At 34.8% G+C, this 22700-nt stretch overlaps 1 protein-coding gene across 1 annotated transcript in view; it reads left to right on the forward strand.

Moving 5' to 3' along the window:
- Positions 1-11323, forward strand: part of tmem135 (transmembrane protein 135) — a 79558-nt gene extending 68235 nt beyond the window's left edge. Inside the window, exons 7-15 of the mRNA XM_088920397.1 lie at positions 731-772; positions 1230-1394; positions 2158-2227; positions 2848-3015; positions 4140-4203; positions 4366-4442; positions 4588-4686; positions 6929-6996; positions 7741-11323. Of these exons, the coding sequence (XP_088776523.1) occupies positions 731-772; positions 1230-1394; positions 2158-2227; positions 2848-3015; positions 4140-4203; positions 4366-4442; positions 4588-4686; positions 6929-6996; positions 7741-7876 (889 nt within the window). The 3' untranslated portion in view covers positions 7877-11323. The remainder of the gene's footprint in view (positions 1-730; positions 773-1229; positions 1395-2157; positions 2228-2847; positions 3016-4139; positions 4204-4365; positions 4443-4587; positions 4687-6928; positions 6997-7740) is intronic.
- The last annotated feature ends 11377 nt before the right edge of the window (positions 11324-22700 follow it).

Raw genomic sequence — 22700 nt, forward strand, 5'->3', positions numbered from 1 at the left:
AAACACAAATACAGATGTGAACTTAAAAGCAATAATTAAAAAAAAAGTTGTGCTTAATTTGGAACTTTGAATTTTTTAACAAGTGCGTTGCTTACTCTGGTTTTATTTTAAAAAAATCATGAATGCATTACAAATGATTAAACTTTTTCTTGTATTATCTACTAGATAAATATATGACTTAAAAGTATGTATAAAAACAATGCTAAAGTAAAATTAATATTTATGTTGCTGTTCTGCTTTGAAAATCAAAGTTTTATAGCGCCATCTGCTGGTGTATATTTTAACTCCTTCATATTATATGAACCAAAAAAAGACAGCTTTAATAACATATTAATATAAAACAAATTTGGAGTGCCTACTTTATTCTTAAGATAAAAAAAACAGCAGAAACGACTTTTTGAAGTTCCATAAAGTAAACCTGGAATGTAAAAGCTGTTTCTGTGTTGATAGTACTGTTAGTACTATACTGATAGTGATAGTAGATCATTCATATAAATTGATGTTTTTTAAAATATTGTGAATGGGTAAACAGCAATTATCTTACTGCATTATAATGTAACATACTTTCTAATTGCATTAAATTAATAAAAACTGTTTGCTGTTGCACTTTAAAATCAGGGACTGAGCGATTTAACAGATTTTTTGGGGGTTGATAGGGGTTAATACAGCATTACATTACACCACAATTTTTGTATTTGTCATCAAACTACTTTTTTTCTTATGTTTTTAGGTGCAAAGATGGCCTCAAAGGTTTTACATTCTCAGCACTCAAGTAAGTGTTCAGCTTTTATAAATAGTGTTTGTTTATACCACAGGCTGCCACTTCTTGCAACACAGCCTTTATATAAACTCAGAATTAAAATAAACTGTAGTACTGTATGTGTATGTAAAATGATAGGCAGTGTTTTATTCTAAAAAAACAACCTCTGATATTTCTCCTCCTACACTTAAAGACACGTTATTATTAAATATCATTCAGAAGTGTAGGCATTACATGTCAGTTGATAAATACTGTATCCTGATTTTGCTGAAAATTGTTTTGTTCTAAAACAAGTTGTTCAGTCTTTGGATCTAATGGAATTGTGATTGCATATTTTACCAGAACCTTACTGAAGACCAGAAACTGTAGACATTATCAAAGCCATGTCTCAGAATGCTAAATGGAAAAAAAAGCTGGTGTTATTTTTCTGTTATTGGTAACATTGGACCATTTTTGAAAAATATTTTAGGTTTATAGTGGGAAAAGAAGAGATTCCAACACATTCAATGCTGGCAGAGAGTGTCCACGCGAGAGGTCCTGAGAGGACATATCGGGATGAAGAGAGACCTGGAACACAACAGAACAAAAGCAGAAGTTCACTTATGGCACTGACAAGGAAACTCTTAGACTCAGTGTAAGACAAACTAGTGTGCACTACCGCTTAGTTTAAACATTTTTATTTAAATATTTTGTTTTACACAGTGGGCCGACGTGCCAACCTGTCAGAACCAAGCATCTTTTGACAGGCCGCAAGTTCCAGAGTGCCTGGCAGGAGAAGGAACGCTGCCTGAAGGAGGAGCACAACTGTGGCTGATGTCACTGCAAGTCTCCAGGCACCCAGGAGAATCGCAGGAGTTGCTGTTTCGGCAAAAGCCGAGAAAGCTGTGGCAGGCTGCCCCCAGCAATGGCTGTTGTGTGTGCTGGTACTTGAGGAATCTTGCTCACAGCTGTCAAGTGACGTCACTTGCGACATCTGGAAAAGTTCTGTTTTACAAAACCATCCCATTGACGGACTTCCCTGACTGTTGTTACATATCCAACTGATACACTGCAAACAGTCATTTTGTTCTTATGAAATTATTTATTGGAATTGTGATCAAAGCTGTTCTTAAGATTTCATTATAGCCTATTGTTCGATAGCCTTTAATATTCACATTCCTTAGGAAGCAAATAATTCCTTACGAAGAAAATCAGAACTGGTATGCTCTCATTTATTTTTAAAGTCCTTTTGGCTTGTGCTTTTTAAATATTAGATTAGATTGCTAAGGAATGCACAATTTAAGCCTTGTAAGAAATTCCATTCCTATAATTTTGTCTGTCAAATGTGATGTATGTTAAGTGTAAGTTAATTGCCAAGAAAAAAAAAAGCTAACAGTGGTTTTCTTCATGGATTCCAGATGCAAGCGAGGGCCGAGGCACAGGTGTTGCAAACACTATGAAGACAACTGCATCTCCTATTGTGTTAAAGTAAGCTTTTTAACGAGTACAGAAAACTTATTTTCAAATGGGTTTCTTTACAGTTTTAAATGGCCAAACCAATGTTTTGTTTTTATAGATCACTTAGGGATGCAGAAGCTAAAAACCAAATTGGTGAAAGCTTTTTTTTTGTTTCAGCATTGAATCCATAAGAGAATGAAGGGGCAATGTTGTTATCATTTGGAAACTTGTAGTTTCTTGCTCACAGTGTTTTGATTTTAATTGATCTCTGTGATATACTCTAAAGATGAAGTGTTTTTATGGAGTGCTCACGTTCTTTTTTTTCCAGCAAACTATTACTCTAGTTACTTCAGTTTTCTCACTGGAAAAACTCTTACAGCTGTTGTGAATAAAAATAAGTAGTGGATAAAGTTGGCCTGTTATTGTCTCTGCATTGGAATGATGAACTGGAGAATACTTTGTTCAGCCAGAAACACTGCAAACATTCTTTACAAAAATATTAAATTGTACATTTTGTGTCAAGTATCTTTCAAAGTAAGTTAGTTTGAAAATGTACAGACATACCTGGAAAGCTCATTTGTACAATGAGAGTGTCTTGTTTTGGCCACATACGTAGTTTTAGCTGTGTGCATGTGTTTATGTCATTGCAGGGGTTTATTCGGATGTTCAGTGTTGGTTACTTAATTCAGTGCTGCCTGAGAATCCCATCAGCATTCCGCCACCTCTTCACAAAACCTTCCCGGCTTCTCTCTCTGCTCTACAATAAAGAAAACTTTCAGCTGGGTGCATTTTTAGGCTCATTTGTCAGCATATATAAGGTAACCTTCTGAAATCTCTTAAAAATCAACACATGACACACCCTTGATAAGTGAGATACAATAAGCTTATTTAACGTCACTCTAGAAAGCACATATTTGCTTTTACTTTTTCTCTCCATGTCTTCTATATGCAAAACTCTGTATGCTCTCTTGGGTTTCATACATATGTTCCTTGATGACCTTCTTATTAAACAGGAAATTACTTATGAGACTAGAAATACTGTGCTGCGGTTTGAGTTATCATGCTTGCCAAGATTATTTGAAGACGTCAGTGGTAGTTCAGATGCAATGACCTTTTGTGCAGACCATGGTTTCTCAGCCTTTTCCATCCCACAGCACACTTGAATAAATATAAAAATGTTGTGGTATACCGCCTCACTACTCATACATACATATCACCGGCTCAAGCATGTGATTATAATTAGTTTTATTATAATAATAAAAACACTGATTTCAATGTTTAATCTGAGTGAGCATTGAAGTGCACAGCCACCTTATTCTGGCAGGACCTGCTGACACATACAGAGTCTTTCTCAGACACTCTCTAACTTTTTCAGTTAGATTTGAAAAACTTAACACACATCACATGCAATTCCCACATGAACAGCCTCGCAGCAAGAGCTCTGTCTTGTTAATGCACGTGCAACACATTGGTTACGCCCCAAAATATCTGTAAACCATACTTAATCTATTCATTTTTTATTGTACGTTTGCGGCACATGCATTTACATCTGAAGGTGTACCACTGTGCTGGGGCCCACAACTTGAGAAACACTGTCTTAGACATTACCACTAATGAAAAACTAGTTATCGACAAAGTTGTCTATTAAGAGCTATTGTCCTTGATCCAATTCGAGTTATCCTCATACCTGCCACAAATTTGAACTTTGGAGTTCTTCCCTGAACTTGAACCCAACTATCATTTTATTGCCTCTGCTCTAAAAAAAATAATAATAATAAGGAGCAGAATAGCTCCCATATTTGTTACTTCATTTGTTGTCTGATGTTCTCATTCTTTTCCCCAGAAAATAAAGATTCCAGTATGCTTGTGGGCCTTTAGGGATCCACTATCATCTGTGGAGCTATCTAGATTGGTGAATAAATGTCTCTTGTGTCTCTTGTAGGGCACAAGCTGCTTCCTACGTTGGGTGAGAAATCTGGATGATGAGCTTCATGCTCTTATTGCTGGTAAGGAATGCCCAACTTTATTTCCAGCTGACTCACAGACATTATTGATACAGTTCACAAAGACATGATTATTTCTGAACTTTAAGTTTGTTTTCCCTTTTATCTATATTCTCGTGCTGGATACATGATGTTTTCACTCACACCTGGATGTCTTTCTCACAGGTTTCCTTGCAGGTGTCTCCATGATGTTTTACAAGAGCACCACTATCTCCATGTACCTGGCTTCCAAACTGGTGGAGGTAAAAAAATGTAGCAGATTTGTTTTTTTTAAGTACAAAACCCTGCTGATGCTTTAACGTGCTATTTAAGAAATCATTCTTAAAGAATAGCTCTAAAGATCATCTCTAAAGATCTGCATATTACAGGTGATCTTGTCTTCAACAGACCATGTATTTCAAAGGCATCGAAGCTGGAAGGTTTCCGTATTTTCCTCATGCTGATACCTTGATCTATGCAGTTTCTACAGCAATCTGCTTTCAAGCGGTAAGATTTCTTCTTCTTTATGGTGTAGACAGTTTTTAATAAGGTTGTTTGCAGATAAAAAAATGTTACATTAAATACCTTTTTAAATACCTTTTTGTTATGTATCTTATTCCTGATCCCTTTTCTTTAAATGACTGCTCTTCACAGCTGTATTTTAGCTGCAAGCCAGTAAACATTTCCTGTAAAGGACCAATCATTCATATCATGTAGGAGTTCTGGGAAGAATCAACCAAAATATGTATCAGATTGGGCTAAAACCTAACCTAACTTCACTAGGTGTCAGTACTGTAGCACTGAATACAAACAATTGAATACAATAAAAACGATCAGTAATTGTGTCAGTTTAGTCACGATTTCAGAGAAAAGGACAATGCTATCTCTGTCTCTGTACATCCAGATGCACTTTTGACATATCTGGAAACAGTCTTTTCTGCTAAATGGTTTGTTCTGCTAAAAATAAAATGTTTTTTGTCTTCTCTTTGTTGTGTTTAAATTCTTCTGTAGGATACAGCACATCAAAGTATACAAAAGTATACAGAATGTGGTTATTAATTAAATGTTTTGACATCATTTTGATTAATTGATCATTCATATTTGACCAGGTTAAATAAATTGTGAAATAACTTCATTAAATTGAGAGTTGATTCAGCACAGTTGATAAGGTGATTTAATTTGTTGAATGTCAACCGTGGTGAAAATCAATAATGAAATACACAGAAAGGAACCAATATGTCTGCTTATCAAGAGAAGATCTCTTTCCTGTCATAAGTAGTTGGAGACTGAACTATTGTGAGTCACCAGGAGTGTAGCCAGGTCCTCTTGAGTGATAAACCAAGGTTTTGTTTTCACCACCCTTTTTGGTGTTTCCTTACAAATGTCTTTGTATTGGAGCATACATGCAAATATGCTTTTCATTGCACTTGTGCATATGACAATAAACTGAACTGACAGCAGTGAGTTTAGGACAGCTGTGTGGAATGATGTTAATTGATGTGCAAAACAGATCAGTAAATAGTAAAGGTAACTGTTGTCAACCTGAATACACAAAACTACAGTAATAGCCCAATCTGTAACAAAAATCTTCAAGAAAGAGATTGTTGTGATATAAAGAAGATAAAGTGCAAAATAATTTTAACTGGCTGTCCCCAAGCAGCCAAGTTGTAGTGTTAAAGACAGTATACAGTATATCTTCTCTTAATGCGCAAATCTTAAACAATCATCAGGGAGACCAGCTTACTGTACATTGATTACATCCTGAGGCTTGCTACAGTACATGTACCCTACAGGCTTTTCCTGATGTGATAAGTAATGCTGCTTGTGTAGAAACAGCCTTCTTGCAAGATGAGAATGTGGCAGTTATCCTGGGGATACCCTGTTCGCCAAACCTGAGTCCCACTGCACATTTATGGGATAATTTGTGACATGTAGGGCTCAGACACCAGTGAACCCAGTCTTTATGAGAGTAATAGGGCAGGCTCCCACAACCCAGCTGCTGTCGGTATAGCCTGTATTTCTGCCAACATTAGGAATACAAACTATTGTCCCATTACTTTTACTATAGACTCCCAGTTGATCTGCTTCAATGATGAGAAATGTTAATCCACATACTGACTTTATGTACTGTACTCCGCAGTAGGTTATGTCTGTTCACTAAAATGTCAGTGTATTCGCTATAATAAATTGTATTTAACTACTTCAGTTTTAAGTGATAAAATTATTTTGAAGCTTAGTATTTTGAGAAATTCATTTACAATGCATTTGACACATTATTACAATATCATATTTGAATCAACTGTGTCTGAGTAATGGAAAGCAGCTTATTCAGAATATCAGCTTTCAGTCAGTGCATTTAGACTTGTCATTTGTATAACATGCTATGAAAAGGAATCTTTAAATGGAAACTTTTACTGGAAGTCTTTTTAGATCTATCTTTGAAATGGGATATTGAAACCATTTATTTTACTGTCATTTTTTAAATACATATTTTAAAAGCAGAAGATCAGTTTCTCTTGTGGCCAGAAAAAAAGCTATTCCCCTGCATGCAAGCATGCATTAAATTGTGCTGAGAAAGTGGTAGCAGCAGGCCTTAAGTCTAACTTAGAGCAAAACCGCCACTCATACATTGGTTTGAATGTTCTAATGTTAAGGAATGGCTGTTGTGTAGGAAGATAATGCACTTTTTGAGGGTGAATACTTTTTTCCTTTATTTAGTGCTATTTTAACTGGTTCTTTTCCATTTTAGGCTGTGATGGAAGTGCATAATCTGAGGCCTTCTTACTGGAAATTTCTTCTGAGGTTGACAAAGGGCAGGTGGGTGAAGGCTGCATAAAGGTGTTTAGGCATAGAATGTATATATTGTTAATAATGTAACAGTAACATGTACTGTATATATTATATGATAGCAAGTTTAGACACAGATTAATAAAATAATTTTTAGAGTGCAAACAGTTCAAACTTGATTTAAACTAAAGTCACTGGAGGAGAATCACAGGAGCCTAGATTTTTGTGTTATGTTTTCCAAATGTATATTAAATGAGTGTTTCAGACATTTCAAAGGTAAATATTGCTTTTGGCTCATATGTCCTCAATCCTACTGTGCTCTGACACCTCATTCATTATTTTATTGTTTGAAAGAACAGTATACAAGTGTAATGTGTAATGACTACGATATATTTTTACATTTCAACACATATAAAACCAGATACCTTGTGTTTTTCTTACAATACACATAATGTTGTAAATACCCTTAAAGCCTATTCTTAGTGACCACTTACTTCTGTACCAAAGTTCATAACTACTTCAGTAGGCTTCATAGATCATTACTCCAGTAGTTTTTTTCTGTTATGGATTTCAAAAGCATACAAAGTTAAAATGTTCTAATCATTTGCAGTTTAACAGTTGGTTGGTCATTTTAAATATAATGAGGTATTAAAAATCCAACAAATGCATATTGGAACCATGATTTTTTATTGCATTTTAATGCCTTTCGCTATATATAGTGTAAGAAAAGACATGTTTTTACAACTTTAGCACACTCTTTCTTTGTGTTGCTAGGTTTGCTCTGATGAACAGAAAAGTACTGGATGTATTTGGAACCAAAGCATCACAGGATTTCAAGGCTTTTGTACCCAAGCTGGACCCCAGATACACTGTAGCCAAACCTGAAATTGAGATTCACCTGGACTCTTGAGCTGTGGGCCAACAATGCTGGTGAGAGAGGCACCCACAACAGGCTGTTGTCCATGGTATTCGCGGGAGCACAAGTCTTTTATATTGTGTTAATTCAATGTGAAATTTTTTTCTGATTCCAGGAATGCAGGAGAGTGAGGTGCAATGTTTTTGGTTTCATTCTACTCTCTTCCAGCTGATTGGCAGATAAAGCTGCAGTAATAGAAACATTGATCAGTATAAGTGATATTTTAGGCCAGTAATACTTAATTTGGAAAACTAACATGAGTCATAATAGAAATTAAATTAAACATGCTTGTAAAAGGAAAGTATAATTAGGGTCCTTCCTAAATTGCAGCAAAAAATTGAAAAAAATAGCAGCTTGATTGCAGGAAGTGTTGGGAAATAATAGAGAAATATTTTCCATATTTTATGATTTTTATATACATGTATAATTATTAGATATGTCCCCCATATTTTAGTTATAACTTCTAATTGGATGTCATGCAAAAAGGATCATTTTGAATTCTTTGATGCAGTACAGTATAAATCAATGCCTAGATGTATCAGTACTGTAGCTGTGAGATGCAAACTTGACACTTGCTGCTTCAGTTTCAGAGAGAGGTCAGGGAAAACAGGGCATAGTGCAGTCCATAAAGTAAATGTCAAGTCCTGAGATTATGTAACATGCAGCAGTTCCAGTACACTAACACGTTTATGGAGCATAACATAGGTAGGAGGTAGGAGCCAAGTCTACAATTTCCGTGATACTGCAAAAGTAAGTAGAGAGCTATTCATAATGCAATAAATTCAGTTGGTACAAAATATGTATTAGACCATATAGCTGCCTTCAGTTAAAATGTTTTATTGAATTCCAGTAAATATCTCTTAATGTGTCCTTCATTCGTAGTTAACTTCCTTGACTACCCTAATTTAATTGTAGTTAAAGCCCACACTTGAGATAGTTGACTGTTTCAAGTGAATAACAGCATGAGAGAGGAGATGCTGAGGTTATCCAGCAAAATGGAACCTTAAAGTGTTTCATTGTCATTGTCATTATGTGATTGTACTTGAAGTATAGATAAATAACAATATAACTGTGAATAAGTTGTAGCAGAAGTAGAGGAGATTCCAGCAAAAACATGTACACAGCAAGTTGGATCCAAGATGTCTTCTGTGAGGCATGATTGCTGGATTTTGTTGCTAGTAGAGTATATGTATGACATATCAATTTCCTTACAACAGTAACACTGTATAACAAGGTTCAGTATATCAACTGTTAATAGACACCTTGCAGATATGTGCAAACTTTAGTAAGTATTAACAACAGAAGAGAGTGTATGCAGCATAATCTAAGAATTGTTTTTACTCTGTTATACTTTCAAGACAAAACATGACAACAATGTTGTCAAGACAAGGCAACGTTCTCAATTAACTCAGAGCACATACTGTTTTAAACTGTACTGCAATACATTATTTGAAGGCTACATGGGAATATGTACTGTAAAAACCTTATAAAAAGTCTATTAACAGTTTTTATGCTACAGTGTATGTACTGTACATAATTTGCAAAGGTTAGTTTAGCATTCCAATTATTGAATTCTTGTTATAAATTTTTACAATGCAACATACTGGGTAATGTGAAAACTGAAAAACACATCAGTAGAATCAGAATGGATCTGTACTAGTTAAATCCGGAAATTCACTTCTATTCAGGTGTCTTTTCCATCTTCTACAAAACTGCTCTGTACTTTAACAAACTAAGTTATTCCATTGAGGTAAAATTTTCTTTACCTTTTTTCTGTGATTGTGGAAGATTAATGGTGAAAATCTACCAAGACAAATTATAGTATATCTATTGGTAGACATGGATATGGAAAACAATTTGGTGTTCATTCAGAATTTAAAACAAAAGTCAAGCTGATTGTGAACTGGAATAAAAGCTATGGACATTTCTTATTCTAAAAAAAGTTTTTTTTGTGTTTGAATCACTTCTACGGACAGGGTTAAAACAGAAAATCAGATTAATTGTTCTCTTGTGAATGTGGTCCCCCTGTTTCAAATATCAGAGTGTTTTCTGCTTTCTGCTGGACTGTGTTTTTGCTGAATTATGCAATGGTGTATAAAATATATACTTTTAAAATTATATACCTTATTTGAATATAAAAATGTTGTTAATGTACTCAATGTATACAGGGTAATTTGGTCAAACACATTGCCAAGTATTTAAGGGTTTCATGCTCTTTTGGGCACTTTTTACTGTACAAAACAAAACAAGACCTCCAAGTAGATTTCCAGAAATGAATTTATATGCTTTGTGAGCTGTCAGTCTAACCGTTGAAACCACATAGTAGTTATTTATTAAGGCCAGTTCTACAGCAAAATAAGATATTTTAAAAACTGAGTTTCTAAACTCTGTTCAGAAAAATGTGTACAGTAATAGGAAAAATGAATTTCAATAATACGTATTATTTTATCCATGTGCAATAAATAAAATGGACATTTTAAATAAAATGTCCTGCATCTACAATACATACCAATGAATGGGTAGTAGTACATTTCACTACATTTACAATGCATTACTAATGAACAGGTAGTAGTACAGTTTTTAATTGCCAGCTGTTGCCAAACCATGGAAAAATGTAAAATCTGCACCCTAAAACTTCATAAACTATCTGTACTTATTAACTATAAAAAAATAACCTTGTAGCTGCCTCCTCTGTCAATTACTTTTAATGGCAATGATTAATATTAATAATGCTTATCTGTCCTTGTGATGAAGGCTCATCAGGCTTAATTTTAATGTGTGGTTTTTGGTTTTGGCAAGTACTGTATGTTATTGAGAATAACCTAATTTTAGAATTCCATTTGTAAAGTTACCTATGGATCTTCTGCAGCTTTCTTGTATAGGCTTGTCAATAAACTAAATAAAGACCTTGAATATCCTACAGTAGGTCTGGGAGGACAGGTTCTTTCCAGTATTTTACAGGAATAATTTATCCATGAAGCACAGGATGCATGTAGGTGCCCGAATTGCGCATGTTACATTTCAAACTGACTGCTTAGTAATGTACCTAAGGATTTGTTAAAGCTCACAGTTAATCAGTTTTGTCTTCAAAAAAGGATTTTGAATCTAACAGGAGATGTACAACAGTATTAAATTTAGGCACAATTTTTAAGACCTGAGGAATCTGGCATTTTAAAGATACTGTACTTGATTGTCAAATGTTAATATAATTATAATTTCTTTTAATGAATGTAAGAAAAATACATCAAACCCTTCTGAACTGATATTCATCAATTCATGGATTAGACACCACCCACTATTTCAAGAAGAATAATTTTTGTAAAAAGTAAATATTGTAGATAATGTAACTTTTTAATTTACAAGGTACTATATACAGTTATCTTTGTACAACTGAAGCTCATGTTGTATTAAATTGTATTTACAAATAAATATCTAATGCAATATACTAAACATTGTACTGTTGGTTACTGCTTGGAATTTAAGGTTTTATTAATATTTATTTGATTACTATTTGTGCTTTGTGATAATGAAGTCTCGTCTTTTTTCCTATTATTACATTTTGTTGGAGACAAAGATACAGGAAGGAAACTCTTTCTGCTCCAGCCGTTACTGATACTGGCTAATATGGACACTGTTAATATAGTAATAAATGAAATTCTATTACTCTCTAAGGATATCTCAGAACTGTTTGTGGCAAAATATTGCAATGAAATGGAAAGTCATGTAATAGATTACATATCGACTGTTGATTTTGGTGCACATCAGTATTTTTGGCAGTTGTTTTGCACTTACAGTACTCTTGAAATGACCTGTACTTGGGTGGCAATGTGGCATAGTGGTTACCTGCCACCTATCCGTTACTGCCTTGCAACATTGGGGCCCTGGGTTCAAATCCTAACCTGGGCTGCTACCTACTGTACGTGGAGTTTTTATGTTCTCCCTGTTTCCAAGGCTTCCTCTGGGTGCTTCAGTTTCCTCCTATAGAACAAAAACATAGGTAGGTTAAGTGGTTTCTGGAAAAATTGTCCCTAGGTGTGTGTGTCTGTGTTTGCCTCTGTGTGTCTGCCCTGTGATGAACTGGCATCCTATCCAGGGTGTACCCTGTCTTGTGCCCATTGCCTGCCAGGGTAGGCTTCGTCTCCCCCGTGACCCAGAATTGGAAGAAGCTGTTAGAAAATGGATGGATGGGTTCCCTGTCCTTGAAGAGATTTGGGCTGCATGGGAAATGGCAAGGGATTTGCATGAACCCTGGTAAATACAGTAGGTCTTTGTGATTGCATGTTTGAAATGGAAATTCTTCGGCTACTAACTTCAAATGGAATTAATTATATTTTCTATTTGCTAGGTGCTATGCTTTTCCATATCAAACAAATTCTGGAAAAAAAAACCAAAATGTAATGGGGAGAATCCATTTTCTTAGTGTCAATGAGTGTACAAATTCACTTTGATCATCAAGTCTTTCAATTGCTGGTTCAATTAAAGCAAAATGAATACCCTTTAGAGTTAGTAACAAAACTGTTTACAATGCCTTATTTCTTTAAAGTAGTGTTTTGCATTTCATTTCAATAATGAAGCATTTATGCATATTAAGTGTTACTTTCCATGTACAGTATATTTCCCCAATAAGATGAGCTATTGTTGTTGAAAGGACAAAACTGTTTATGGTTGGAAGTTGTACTGTAAGTTTAGTGCTGGAATTATAATACTAAAACATCCAGTGTAAACTGTAGATTGGAGAACATGCCCTGATGATAATGGATAGTCATCATAGACAGTCTTTTTACGCTAAGTATGGTGTTTTTTGTTTATACGTGTAAAAACAGGCTTCATTGAATGAGCATATTAGGTTGTACTTGGCTAGATATCCATAAATCCCATAAATGTAATACCATTTGCTGCCAACCTCTTATTATTTTCTCTTTTTAAAATATACAATGCCAAAATGTATGTTTACTAATTGTATCTGTTTTGAAAAACATAAATTTAATATTTTTAATGTGCTAAATAATTGATGCATCAAGAAATCATGGGACAAGCACTTTCCCGTGTGTGAAGACAGTCCCATCTGGTTCCTATGACTGAAAAGAGTCTTATAATGCCCAATTTTTTTGTTATTTACAATACAGAATTTTAAAGCACATAGTTTACAACCAGACCCATTCGAAAATGATAGTTGGTACAAAAATACTTTGAACTCTGAAAATAACAGAATGTTCAGAAATGATAAAATACCCCAAAAGTGGTTTAAACATCCTATATATGATCCCACTCTATAATTACTACAGTGCTGGATAATTAACAAATCCAGGTTTGACTCCAGACTGGGGAGATGTTTGCATTTTTTCATGGGCTTACAATGGTTTTCACTGGATGCTTTGGTTTCCTCTCATCCTCCACATGCGGGCTAGGTTTGGTCAGTTTCTGTATTGTCCCTGTGTGCTTATGTGTGTGCCCAGCAATGAACTGGCATCCCATCCACATATCCCCCTTTCACTCTGTGCTTGGAGATAGGCATCTGGTTTCCATAACCCTTTTCCAGGAATAAGAAGCCTGCTGTTTGTAAGAGCTTCAGAAAGAATGAATAGCCTCCTCTCACTTGCAACCTGTCTAGCTTATAGGGTTGTTAGTAGCCAATTGATCAAACAATCTCATTCCACCTTTTCTCGAACGAAGCCAGGCCATTTGCTTTTACAACATGGTTGGCCAGCTTGTTTCAGATACCCTCAAACCCTTACAGAAGATGTCCATTGGGTTAACTTTGTCAGTGTCTTTGAGATTTTTGAATCAGACCCCAGATAGTCTTCTCTTTTAAGGACTAAACAGATTTTAGTCTTTTTAGGATTTTAGGTATTTTAGCCAGACAGAATATTATAAACCTTTGAGCATGGGAATGTATCTGGTTGACTTTACCACTTTTAGAATGGCAACATTTGGTTTCCAAACATGCAAAACAAACTGAATGGCTTGGACAACCAACTGGACATGGTTCCTAAAATTGTAACATAGGATTTTACAATTTACAATTTTAACATAACATTCCCTGATTTTATTTAAAGTCAGGTGGTCTAGAATGATATTCATTCCTTGTCTTGTGGGGCTACAGTCCACCACCATTATTTATTGAGAAATGTATATTTCTCAAAGAGTAAAGACCTTCAAGAAGAGGTAATAGAGACCAGCAAAGTGAATATTTGATTCAAATGATGTCATTATGAATCCAGGTTGGAGTGAACATCAGAAGACAGTTTGGCCCCCAAGGACCAAAAAGGAATCCAATATCTATCGGTGGTCAAGAAGTAGTAAAAATAATTGGGGGATAAAAGCAGTCTGTTTCAAGTTTTGTCCACTAGATGCTGCTGTTAGTTCAGTGCTGTACACATGGATTTGCATTGTTAATAGGAACCACATTAGTAAGCCTAACAATTAATTAACAGTGATGGGGGGGGAAATATTAAACATTAGGGGTTTCAGAAAGGTATGAATCCTGCTTACAATGTACCACATTTTGAATTGAATGCTATGACTAAAGAAACAGACTGGAACAACATATTTTATTTCTGACAGTCAACAGCTGTTAAAGTATATCTTGTCCTTCTGCTTTAGAAAATGTGAGCTTTATAGAGATTTATGTAAATAGAAGCCCAGACCAGCTGTATCATATTTAATAGACATTAGGGAACAGAGTGTGTCACAATTGATAATATAATATCAAACTGTGTGCTGAAAATATGCATTCTTTCCATGTGAGTGAGTGACTGACTGCTTTAAATACTCTCCCTTGGTCACTTGCAACATCATATGAATGTCTGTGTTGACTAAGAACCTATGGGTCTTTCTATTCAAGTCTATTCAAGCCATTTAATAACATGAATCTCACATGGATATGCTGCATTGCTGTATTACACAGATTTATTTATCTGACAGAATAGGAAAAATACTTTAAAGACAATTTATAGTGTGGTTATATTACAAATACCAGTCACTTACTGTCACTCAGGCAGCGGTAGGAAATATATTTCAGAATTGTCTTTTCAACACATTTAATGCCGAGCTAAAAGCTGCATTGAACTGAATATCTGTTTAGCTGTATGAAAAGTTTGATTACTTTTTTTTTGGAAGAAGGAGTTGAATTACCTGAAAGTCTAAATATAACCACACGTATTGGGAGTGTTCCAAGTTTCAAAGCCCCCTTAGCTTAATGTACAGTATACAGTACTTGTATCACAACATAATGGGCACTCAACTGAGAGCCCAGCGGAATGAGAAAATCTCCAAAAGGTTTATAATTGTCTGGTATGTCTGGCAGTCAGACTGCAGTAGGGGAACCCTTTTTTAAAGTACCCAATACAGCTTAATGACCCCTCCACTTAGAAAATGATTGATTGGGAAGATCAGAGGTTCATGGTTTGTTGCATGTTAGAAGAGGAAAATCTATAGTTGACCTCAGAGTAAAAGGGTCTGCTGCATTCTTGCTATTTCTGAGTGTCAAGTGTAGAAATCAAGTGTATTCTAGCTTGAGGTCTTTTTTGAAGTGCTTAGATAAAAATGACTCATTCTTTATAATTGTAATTAACAGTTAAATAGCTGACCAAAAGCTTTAGCTGGTTAATTGTAAGTGGTGTAATTAAAGGACAAGCAATATTCTGTATTAGATGTGGCACAACCTCATCTGCACTTCCCTGTAGGGGTGAAAATTTAGCATCATTTCCTTAAAAGGTTAGAGGGCAGTTTAGTCACAGAACATTTCACAAATTTGATTGGAAATGTTCTGATTTAAAGTTTCAGATCATTAAGACGTTCATTGCATTAGTAGATAATGACTTGGAGTGGTGTCCTTACTTTCCATTTGTTTCCTTTTTAAAAGAATTTACACATTGGCCAAAATCTTCAGAACGCTCTAGTTAAAGGAACAGACTCTCAGGGCCAGGGAAATCTCTTAAGAGGCTTCCATCACCTTCCTACCTGGGAAAATTCCAGGATCTCAGGACTACTGAAAACTGGTGGGACTGGTGGAATGTCCTAAGTATCTCACAAGCCATTATTCTCATTACAACCTCAACTGAAATTGACCCTGATAAAATAATGGGTTACAATTTAGCTGCAAATAGTCTAAAACTTTTGGAATATACAGTACCAGTCAAATGTTTGAGTACACCTGCTTGAAACCAGGTGTTTCATGCTTATGTGTGCTTTAAACTGTATAAACTTGTCCATAAACACTTAATATTTAATTACATGATATTTGTACTTATAATCTTAAGTGAACTGCACTGAAAATGTTATTTTTTTCATTTTCAATAAAATGAACACCCAAATCAAGCAAATTTCTGTCTGAAGCTCAGGTTAATTAAAACGATATGTAGAAACTGGCACTCATGAGGACTGAAAAAGTTCAGGCAGGCCAAAGATGACCTCAGAATATATAGTATATATTGTATAGAATGTATAGTATAACGTTTGTGGCAGTATTTGTGATTTATCGTAAATGAGATTGATATACATTTATTTCAGGAACAACTAATAGGTGAAACAAGCCTCAGACACTAATTTTCTATCTTGGAAGTAAATAAACTTAGGCTAATGTGTGTTCAGTTACTCAAAACACTTTTGTCCTCTCAAAACACCTGTATGATAACTACATTATGAATATAAATAAATATTTGTGCTACAGTATATACTTGTAAACCCTAAACTTGTAAATGTAAACAAAAATAGGTCAATCAAACATTTTGATTGAAAAGGCTTTTACTCTTTTTCAATTATTGATCAAATTCGTAAACTGTACTGGATGGGTTCTTATAAATGCAGTATTTTAAGACTGGGTTTCAGGTTTAATTTATAAAAATGTACAGAAAATATGTAACAGTTAAGCTCTTTGGGTACTATAGTTTTCTGATTAATCTTGATAAAACTTTATCTTTGCTTGTTTTTATCAGTATATTTTCTCTTTTTAAAGCCCACCTTTCAATGCTACCATACAATAGATATTATTACATTATATACAGTATGCTAACCGTGGATAAACTCTTTCATTCCCCAGTGAAAGAACTGTGCGCCATCCAATTTTTTAACTGCTTTGTATAGAAAAAAACAAAATGCTCCAGGTGTCCAAATTTCAATATGCCCAAATAATTCTTGAAAATATTTGCAATGATTACAGTAATTGAAAATGTGTTTGACCAGAGGTTCTCTTACAGTTGAAAGTACTGTTAGGGTAATTTAATTCCTGCTCTGTCAAGAGATGATAATGGCCATTTAGAATCTGTGAATCCAATTTATTTTCAGTATTTGACTACGCATATGTAATGGGTAGGATTTTCCCTCTTTTCTTCTCATTTGATTTCAGCTGAACACAAAAAGGTTCTTGTACCATGGGGGAAACATTTAACCAGCAAGAGATGTTTTTCCAGAAAAAAAAGCTATATAAGGCATTGTACACCAAAATAAACACATTTTTGGAACAAAATTCACATTTGTCACCATTTTATGTTTTCTGTATCTTGGAAAACAATACCACTGAGAGGATTTTTTTTAATGCTACACTAAAAAAATGAACATTTAAACTATACAACCCTAATTTTGGTGTCCTCTTGTAAAATGACATTATACTGTTGAAAATATAAAATGTGGTGTGGTGCATTTATATTAAAATTTCCAAAGAAAGTATAGCAATCTTGACATCCTAATGGATGGTTACTTATTTTATCCCGTATAGCAACCTACTGTATTCACTGTCCACAATCGCAGTATACATAATTGTGCATTAGGAGACATGCAAAATTCTAAAGCACTCGCATATGTCTGTTGGATCTGTTTAAAATATTTTACATATATAAGAAAACCATTATCAAGAACACTCTAGTACTCTCTTACCTCTAATAATAACAACTATAACATTGTAAAAGTTAATAAAATATAAATAACACTAGATTTTCAGATTAACCTTCACAGAAACTGTGAAGCTTATGCCGAGCTTTTTCCCCAACATTTGATGAAATTTGCCATAATTGTAATATTAAAACACTACATGCTTCACAAGTATTAGTTACATGCAGTACTCATTAGGATTCTGAAGTGTTATGAATGAATAATGGAGCAGAAGCACAACATTAAGTATAGCTACAAAATAAGTAAGTTAAGTAAAAACTCTAAAATGTTTACTTTTCTTCACACACCTGAAGAAGGCTCCACAGTTGAAACGTGTTTTCTTTCTTTTGTTTTCAGCATGGAATAAACCTATTATTTGTTCCTTTGCAGCCTACGCATGCTGACGCAGCTACCCACCTGAACTCTAAATTATGCTGCTTTTCCCAGCCAGTAACGTTCAGATGAACAATAGCTCTTTCCTTTTAATGGCTTAAAATCCATTGCATTAAGTGTCCAGAAGGAAATAATGGCACTGATTGGTATAAGATTATTTTTTTCATCCAAATGCTTCCATGTACTGTATATTGACATTTTGGGAGGAGCAACTGCTTTCAATTAAAACGTTGCTTAAAATCAACAACTTGATTCAACATAATATTACTCCTGCAAAGCCATGAAACCAAAGTATGCCATCAGCAGGCCTACAGGTGGCCTCGAGTAGATATTATGCCCCTTTAAAGATTGAACATTTGTTGACAGGTGATGAGATGAAAACGTTCACTAAGGAACCATTTTGAGAATCCACTCAGTGTCAGCTGTAAACTCAAATTGTGCTGCTGATTTTACGACGCGTCTCACTGAAGATGCTTCACAGGCATCACAGAAAAAGGGAGAAATGAAAATTAGAGAGTGTGTAAGAATAGGCTTTTCAAGATTTTAATGGTCAAAGTATTCCAATGTACTTCTCCTCTCCAGACTGCCAAAGAGTGAGAACTCTTTCTTCAGGCCCTTTTTGATTAATTCTGAGGTTTAAAAAATGCTGCAGTCACATCATGATGACGAATATGCTGTTGGTCACCTCACCTTACAGGAAAGGACAGTATATTTGTAGTTTTTGTTTTGTGTTTTTCCTCCATTGGGTGTAGGGTAAGTGGGCCGGGATTGCTTGTTTTACTTCTTATTACACACTCCTGTGAGCGTGTACTTGAGAGAAAGAAGAGCATGAGTTGTTATAACAACTAATTTAAATGTAATTACTATTCCTAATTATTTTGGTGTTTTGCTAGGCTATGTTCACAACCTGGTCTCTAAAGCAAAAATTAAAATGTTTTACAGAAAAATGAATAAGCTAATTGCAACGTATCATCACTCAATCTCAATCAAATAGAAGTAGTTTTGATAAAATTCTGTTATATCTGCGACATTGCAAAGCACCCCACAAGTGTAGTATATGGTTTAGGAAAAAAGCATGACAAGGAACAGAAAATGGCGCAGTCTAAATTGTCTCTAAGATTAGGGTTACCACTTTACATGTACATCTATGCTTCAAAATTAGTTTTTTATAGTCTGCGTCCTTAATGTCAGCTGTTCAGAATTACTATAACTATATATATTGTGCCATGCATATATCAAAGTACAGCAAAAGACAGCATTTTTAAGTCTCAAAAGGAAAATTATCTGAGGTCCAACTTAATACCTACCTTTTAAGACAGGCCTTATACAGTATATCCCTCAAACCACTTGACCATCTGAAAGCAAATGCTTGTGAATATGTGTTATATATTTAATTTTGTTGTCCTAGTACACATCTAGAATGTTTTAACAGCATTAAGCAGTTTTAGGCTTAATTTGTGCAGAAATCTGCCTAGTCTAAAATACAAATTAGCTGACATACACCAGTACTGTGTGTATCACACTTTTAAACACCACAGGGTAATTACATTTAAATAAATGAGCAAAAATGTTTAAATACATTTGGATACATCAACATTGTGTAACCCTAATTATATGTGGGGTTTTACCAATGCATACAGTACAAACTCAAACTTCCTTCAAACACAAAATAGATTATTACTGTATGCCATATTCATTACACTTTATGGTATGCACACTTTGGGTGAATTTAATACAGTACAGTAAATAGAAGCAGGCAGTGCTGTAGGAGAATATGCTTTTTTAACATGGTGACTGTTTAAAGTGTGAAAACACAATGCCCTACATTTTATCCATCCATCTTCTAACCGCCTCTAACTAAGATAGGGTCATGGGGACGCTAGTCCTTCACAGGGCACCACCTACTGTACTCTTTAGCATTGTAAAAAAGCAAAGGTCTGTCTTCCATCCACTTAATGGCCATCTGGAACAGAGAAAGGCCCATTGGGTAGCCAGAGGCTTATAGCCCTCTAAGCAGTCTTTTCATTTCACTAGTATACAGTATATCGATTTTCCAAAAACTGGTCCTGTATGCCACATTTTGCTCTTTAGCAATTTCTTGCTTTTATATACTGTAGTGCTTTTATATTCCTAAGGGATCTCATAGCGGTTTTATATATTGTAGGGTATCCATGCCATACTCCACTGACTATGATTAAAAATACCATAGTTGGTGTCATATTTGCTTGGATAATTACTGTTATATTAAACACCATTGCTTCAGATACAGAGGCCAAACACTTTCACCTGTATTAAAAATGAACCTTATAGTCACTATATGTGAAGGCTGCTCCTCGAAAGGAAAAAAGGTATGATTTTCCCCAGTGGACAAACTGCCTACTGTATATAATTCATTTTCTATGGAAAGCACTTGTTGCCCTCTGTGTTTCCCCAGTGTAAAAGCAGAGATAAAAGGTACAGTATTTCAGTTTCTGAAATTCAGGTGCAAACATATTTAAAGGAAAGATTTAAGTTAAGGGTGGGTATCTAGAAAATAACACTTGTGAGTAATGATATATAATTCTTTGTACTTTTATAATAAGAGTCAAAACTTAGTATTGTACATTTAAATCCAGATAGATAAGTTACGTTATTATATATATTTAAAGAAATATCATTCTTAAGGAATTAAATAATTTACACATTCTGTTGAAACCCACTAATAACTTTACAAAATCCTTAATATTAGAAGACATTATTCTAATGAACCAAAATTAAAACTTATAAAAGTGCAAAACCTTACTCTCAGACTTAGCTTTTTGCTGCATGCGTGGAAAAAATAAAAGCATACAGTTCTATTACATGCTCAGTCTTTATTGAATCTGAATGTTCCTTATGTCACTTCAAAATTATATTTACTTCAGCAACTAAAATGCATGTCTACTGTAATACATCTCAAGAGTACTAAAAGTATAATATGTAAAAACAGAAACGTTTCTTCAAATGAATTTGAATGCTTAAATTTCAAAATTAACACTCCATCCTGCCAGCTGTATTTTGTAACAGCTGAATAAAATACCCGTAGCTATGAAACAAATCTATTACAAATAAGCACAGCGAAAATGTTTATAAAAGACTCTTCTTATAATACAATTTTCTAGTGGGCCAACTATCCATGAGACAATAAAAGTTTTCTATAATGATATAATATAATGCTGGCAGTTATTTAGAAGGAAATAGACCCCCTGGCATTGGTTTGAAATATTTTAGTTTTTTTGGAATTGAGTACAAAAATCTGTATGAAACAGCACATAGGAGATAGATTGTGGTATCTTTACAGTTGCATGCATGTCAAATGATCGAATTGTGGTTAGTGTGTGTGATGCAAAAGAGACACTCGAGGCATTTTGCAACCAGAGATAACAATGAATACAGAGAAATGCCTAAGGGGCCAGGGGAATATTTTAGAATGGGCGGCAGATAATGCAGAGAATGCTGTGAGGATAAATAATTGTTCATGTGATTAGAAGCATGACTCACTGTAAGGCAATTTCTTCACAGTAAGGCTCAAGATGATCCTTTATTCCTTCGGTTCAGGGTCTTGTTAGAGTAGAGTTCTTATTCAGCCTCTGCAGGTTTCTTTCAGCTTCCTTCATTTACATAATGCGAAAGTGTACAGTAGTTAAGGCCATATCATCAAACTCCTAATCTGAATTGTACTATTGCCACACAGTCTTTTATTTGGTAAAACCATGACAATCTTTTTGATAGTATTTTCTCGTTTCTGCAAGCACCCTAGTCCCAGTAAACCTGCTTGTTAGTGGCAACCTGATGCTGGGTATCTGAACATTTCTCTACAATGTCCAAATTTCAGCTTCACACTCGCCACCCATAAAGACACCACATACCCGGAGATACTGAGAAGGTTTACATAATACTTTAAAAAAAAATCTCTTTTTCTCACTGTCATTATTCTAATGTATTTGACTTAGTTATTCCTGAACCTAAATCTCAATAAAATTGTAATCCAATTAATTTTGGAATAAAAAGGCAGACCTCTTCTCAGAAAACTGGATGATACAATTTATGGATAATAATAATAATAACAATAATAACATCACTTTATTAACCCTTTACAATTTCTTGCATTAGGAATTGTCTTTTCGCATACCCCATCTTGCTCTCCATGAGACACACAGATAGGGAGAGAGCCTGGGGTCAGAGCGCAGGGTCTGCCATTGTACGGCGCCCCTGGAGCAGTTGGGGTTAAGGGCCTTGCTCAGGAGCCCAACGGAGTAGGATTCCTCTGCCAGCTGCGGGATTTGAACCGGCAACCTTCCAGCCACAGGCGCAGATCCTTAGCCACAGAGCCACTACTCCGTCCCATATAATATAATCTGTTTGGATTCTTGCGTGACCAGTGGGATAACAATTATCCAAAGGCTTTAAAAAGTACTATAATTGTGTATTGTTAAAAAGACTTGCATACAAATATGTGCATTAAACATATTATTAAACATAACATACTACTGAGATGAAATAATTATGTGGCATTTCAGGTAATAAGTAAAGTGAAGAC

Source organism: Atractosteus spatula, chromosome 7, assembly GCF_055471065.1.
Source record: "Atractosteus spatula isolate fAtrSpa1 chromosome 7, fAtrSpa1.hap1, whole genome shotgun sequence".
In the NCBI taxonomy this organism is placed as follows: Eukaryota; Metazoa; Chordata; class Actinopteri; order Semionotiformes; family Lepisosteidae; genus Atractosteus; species Atractosteus spatula.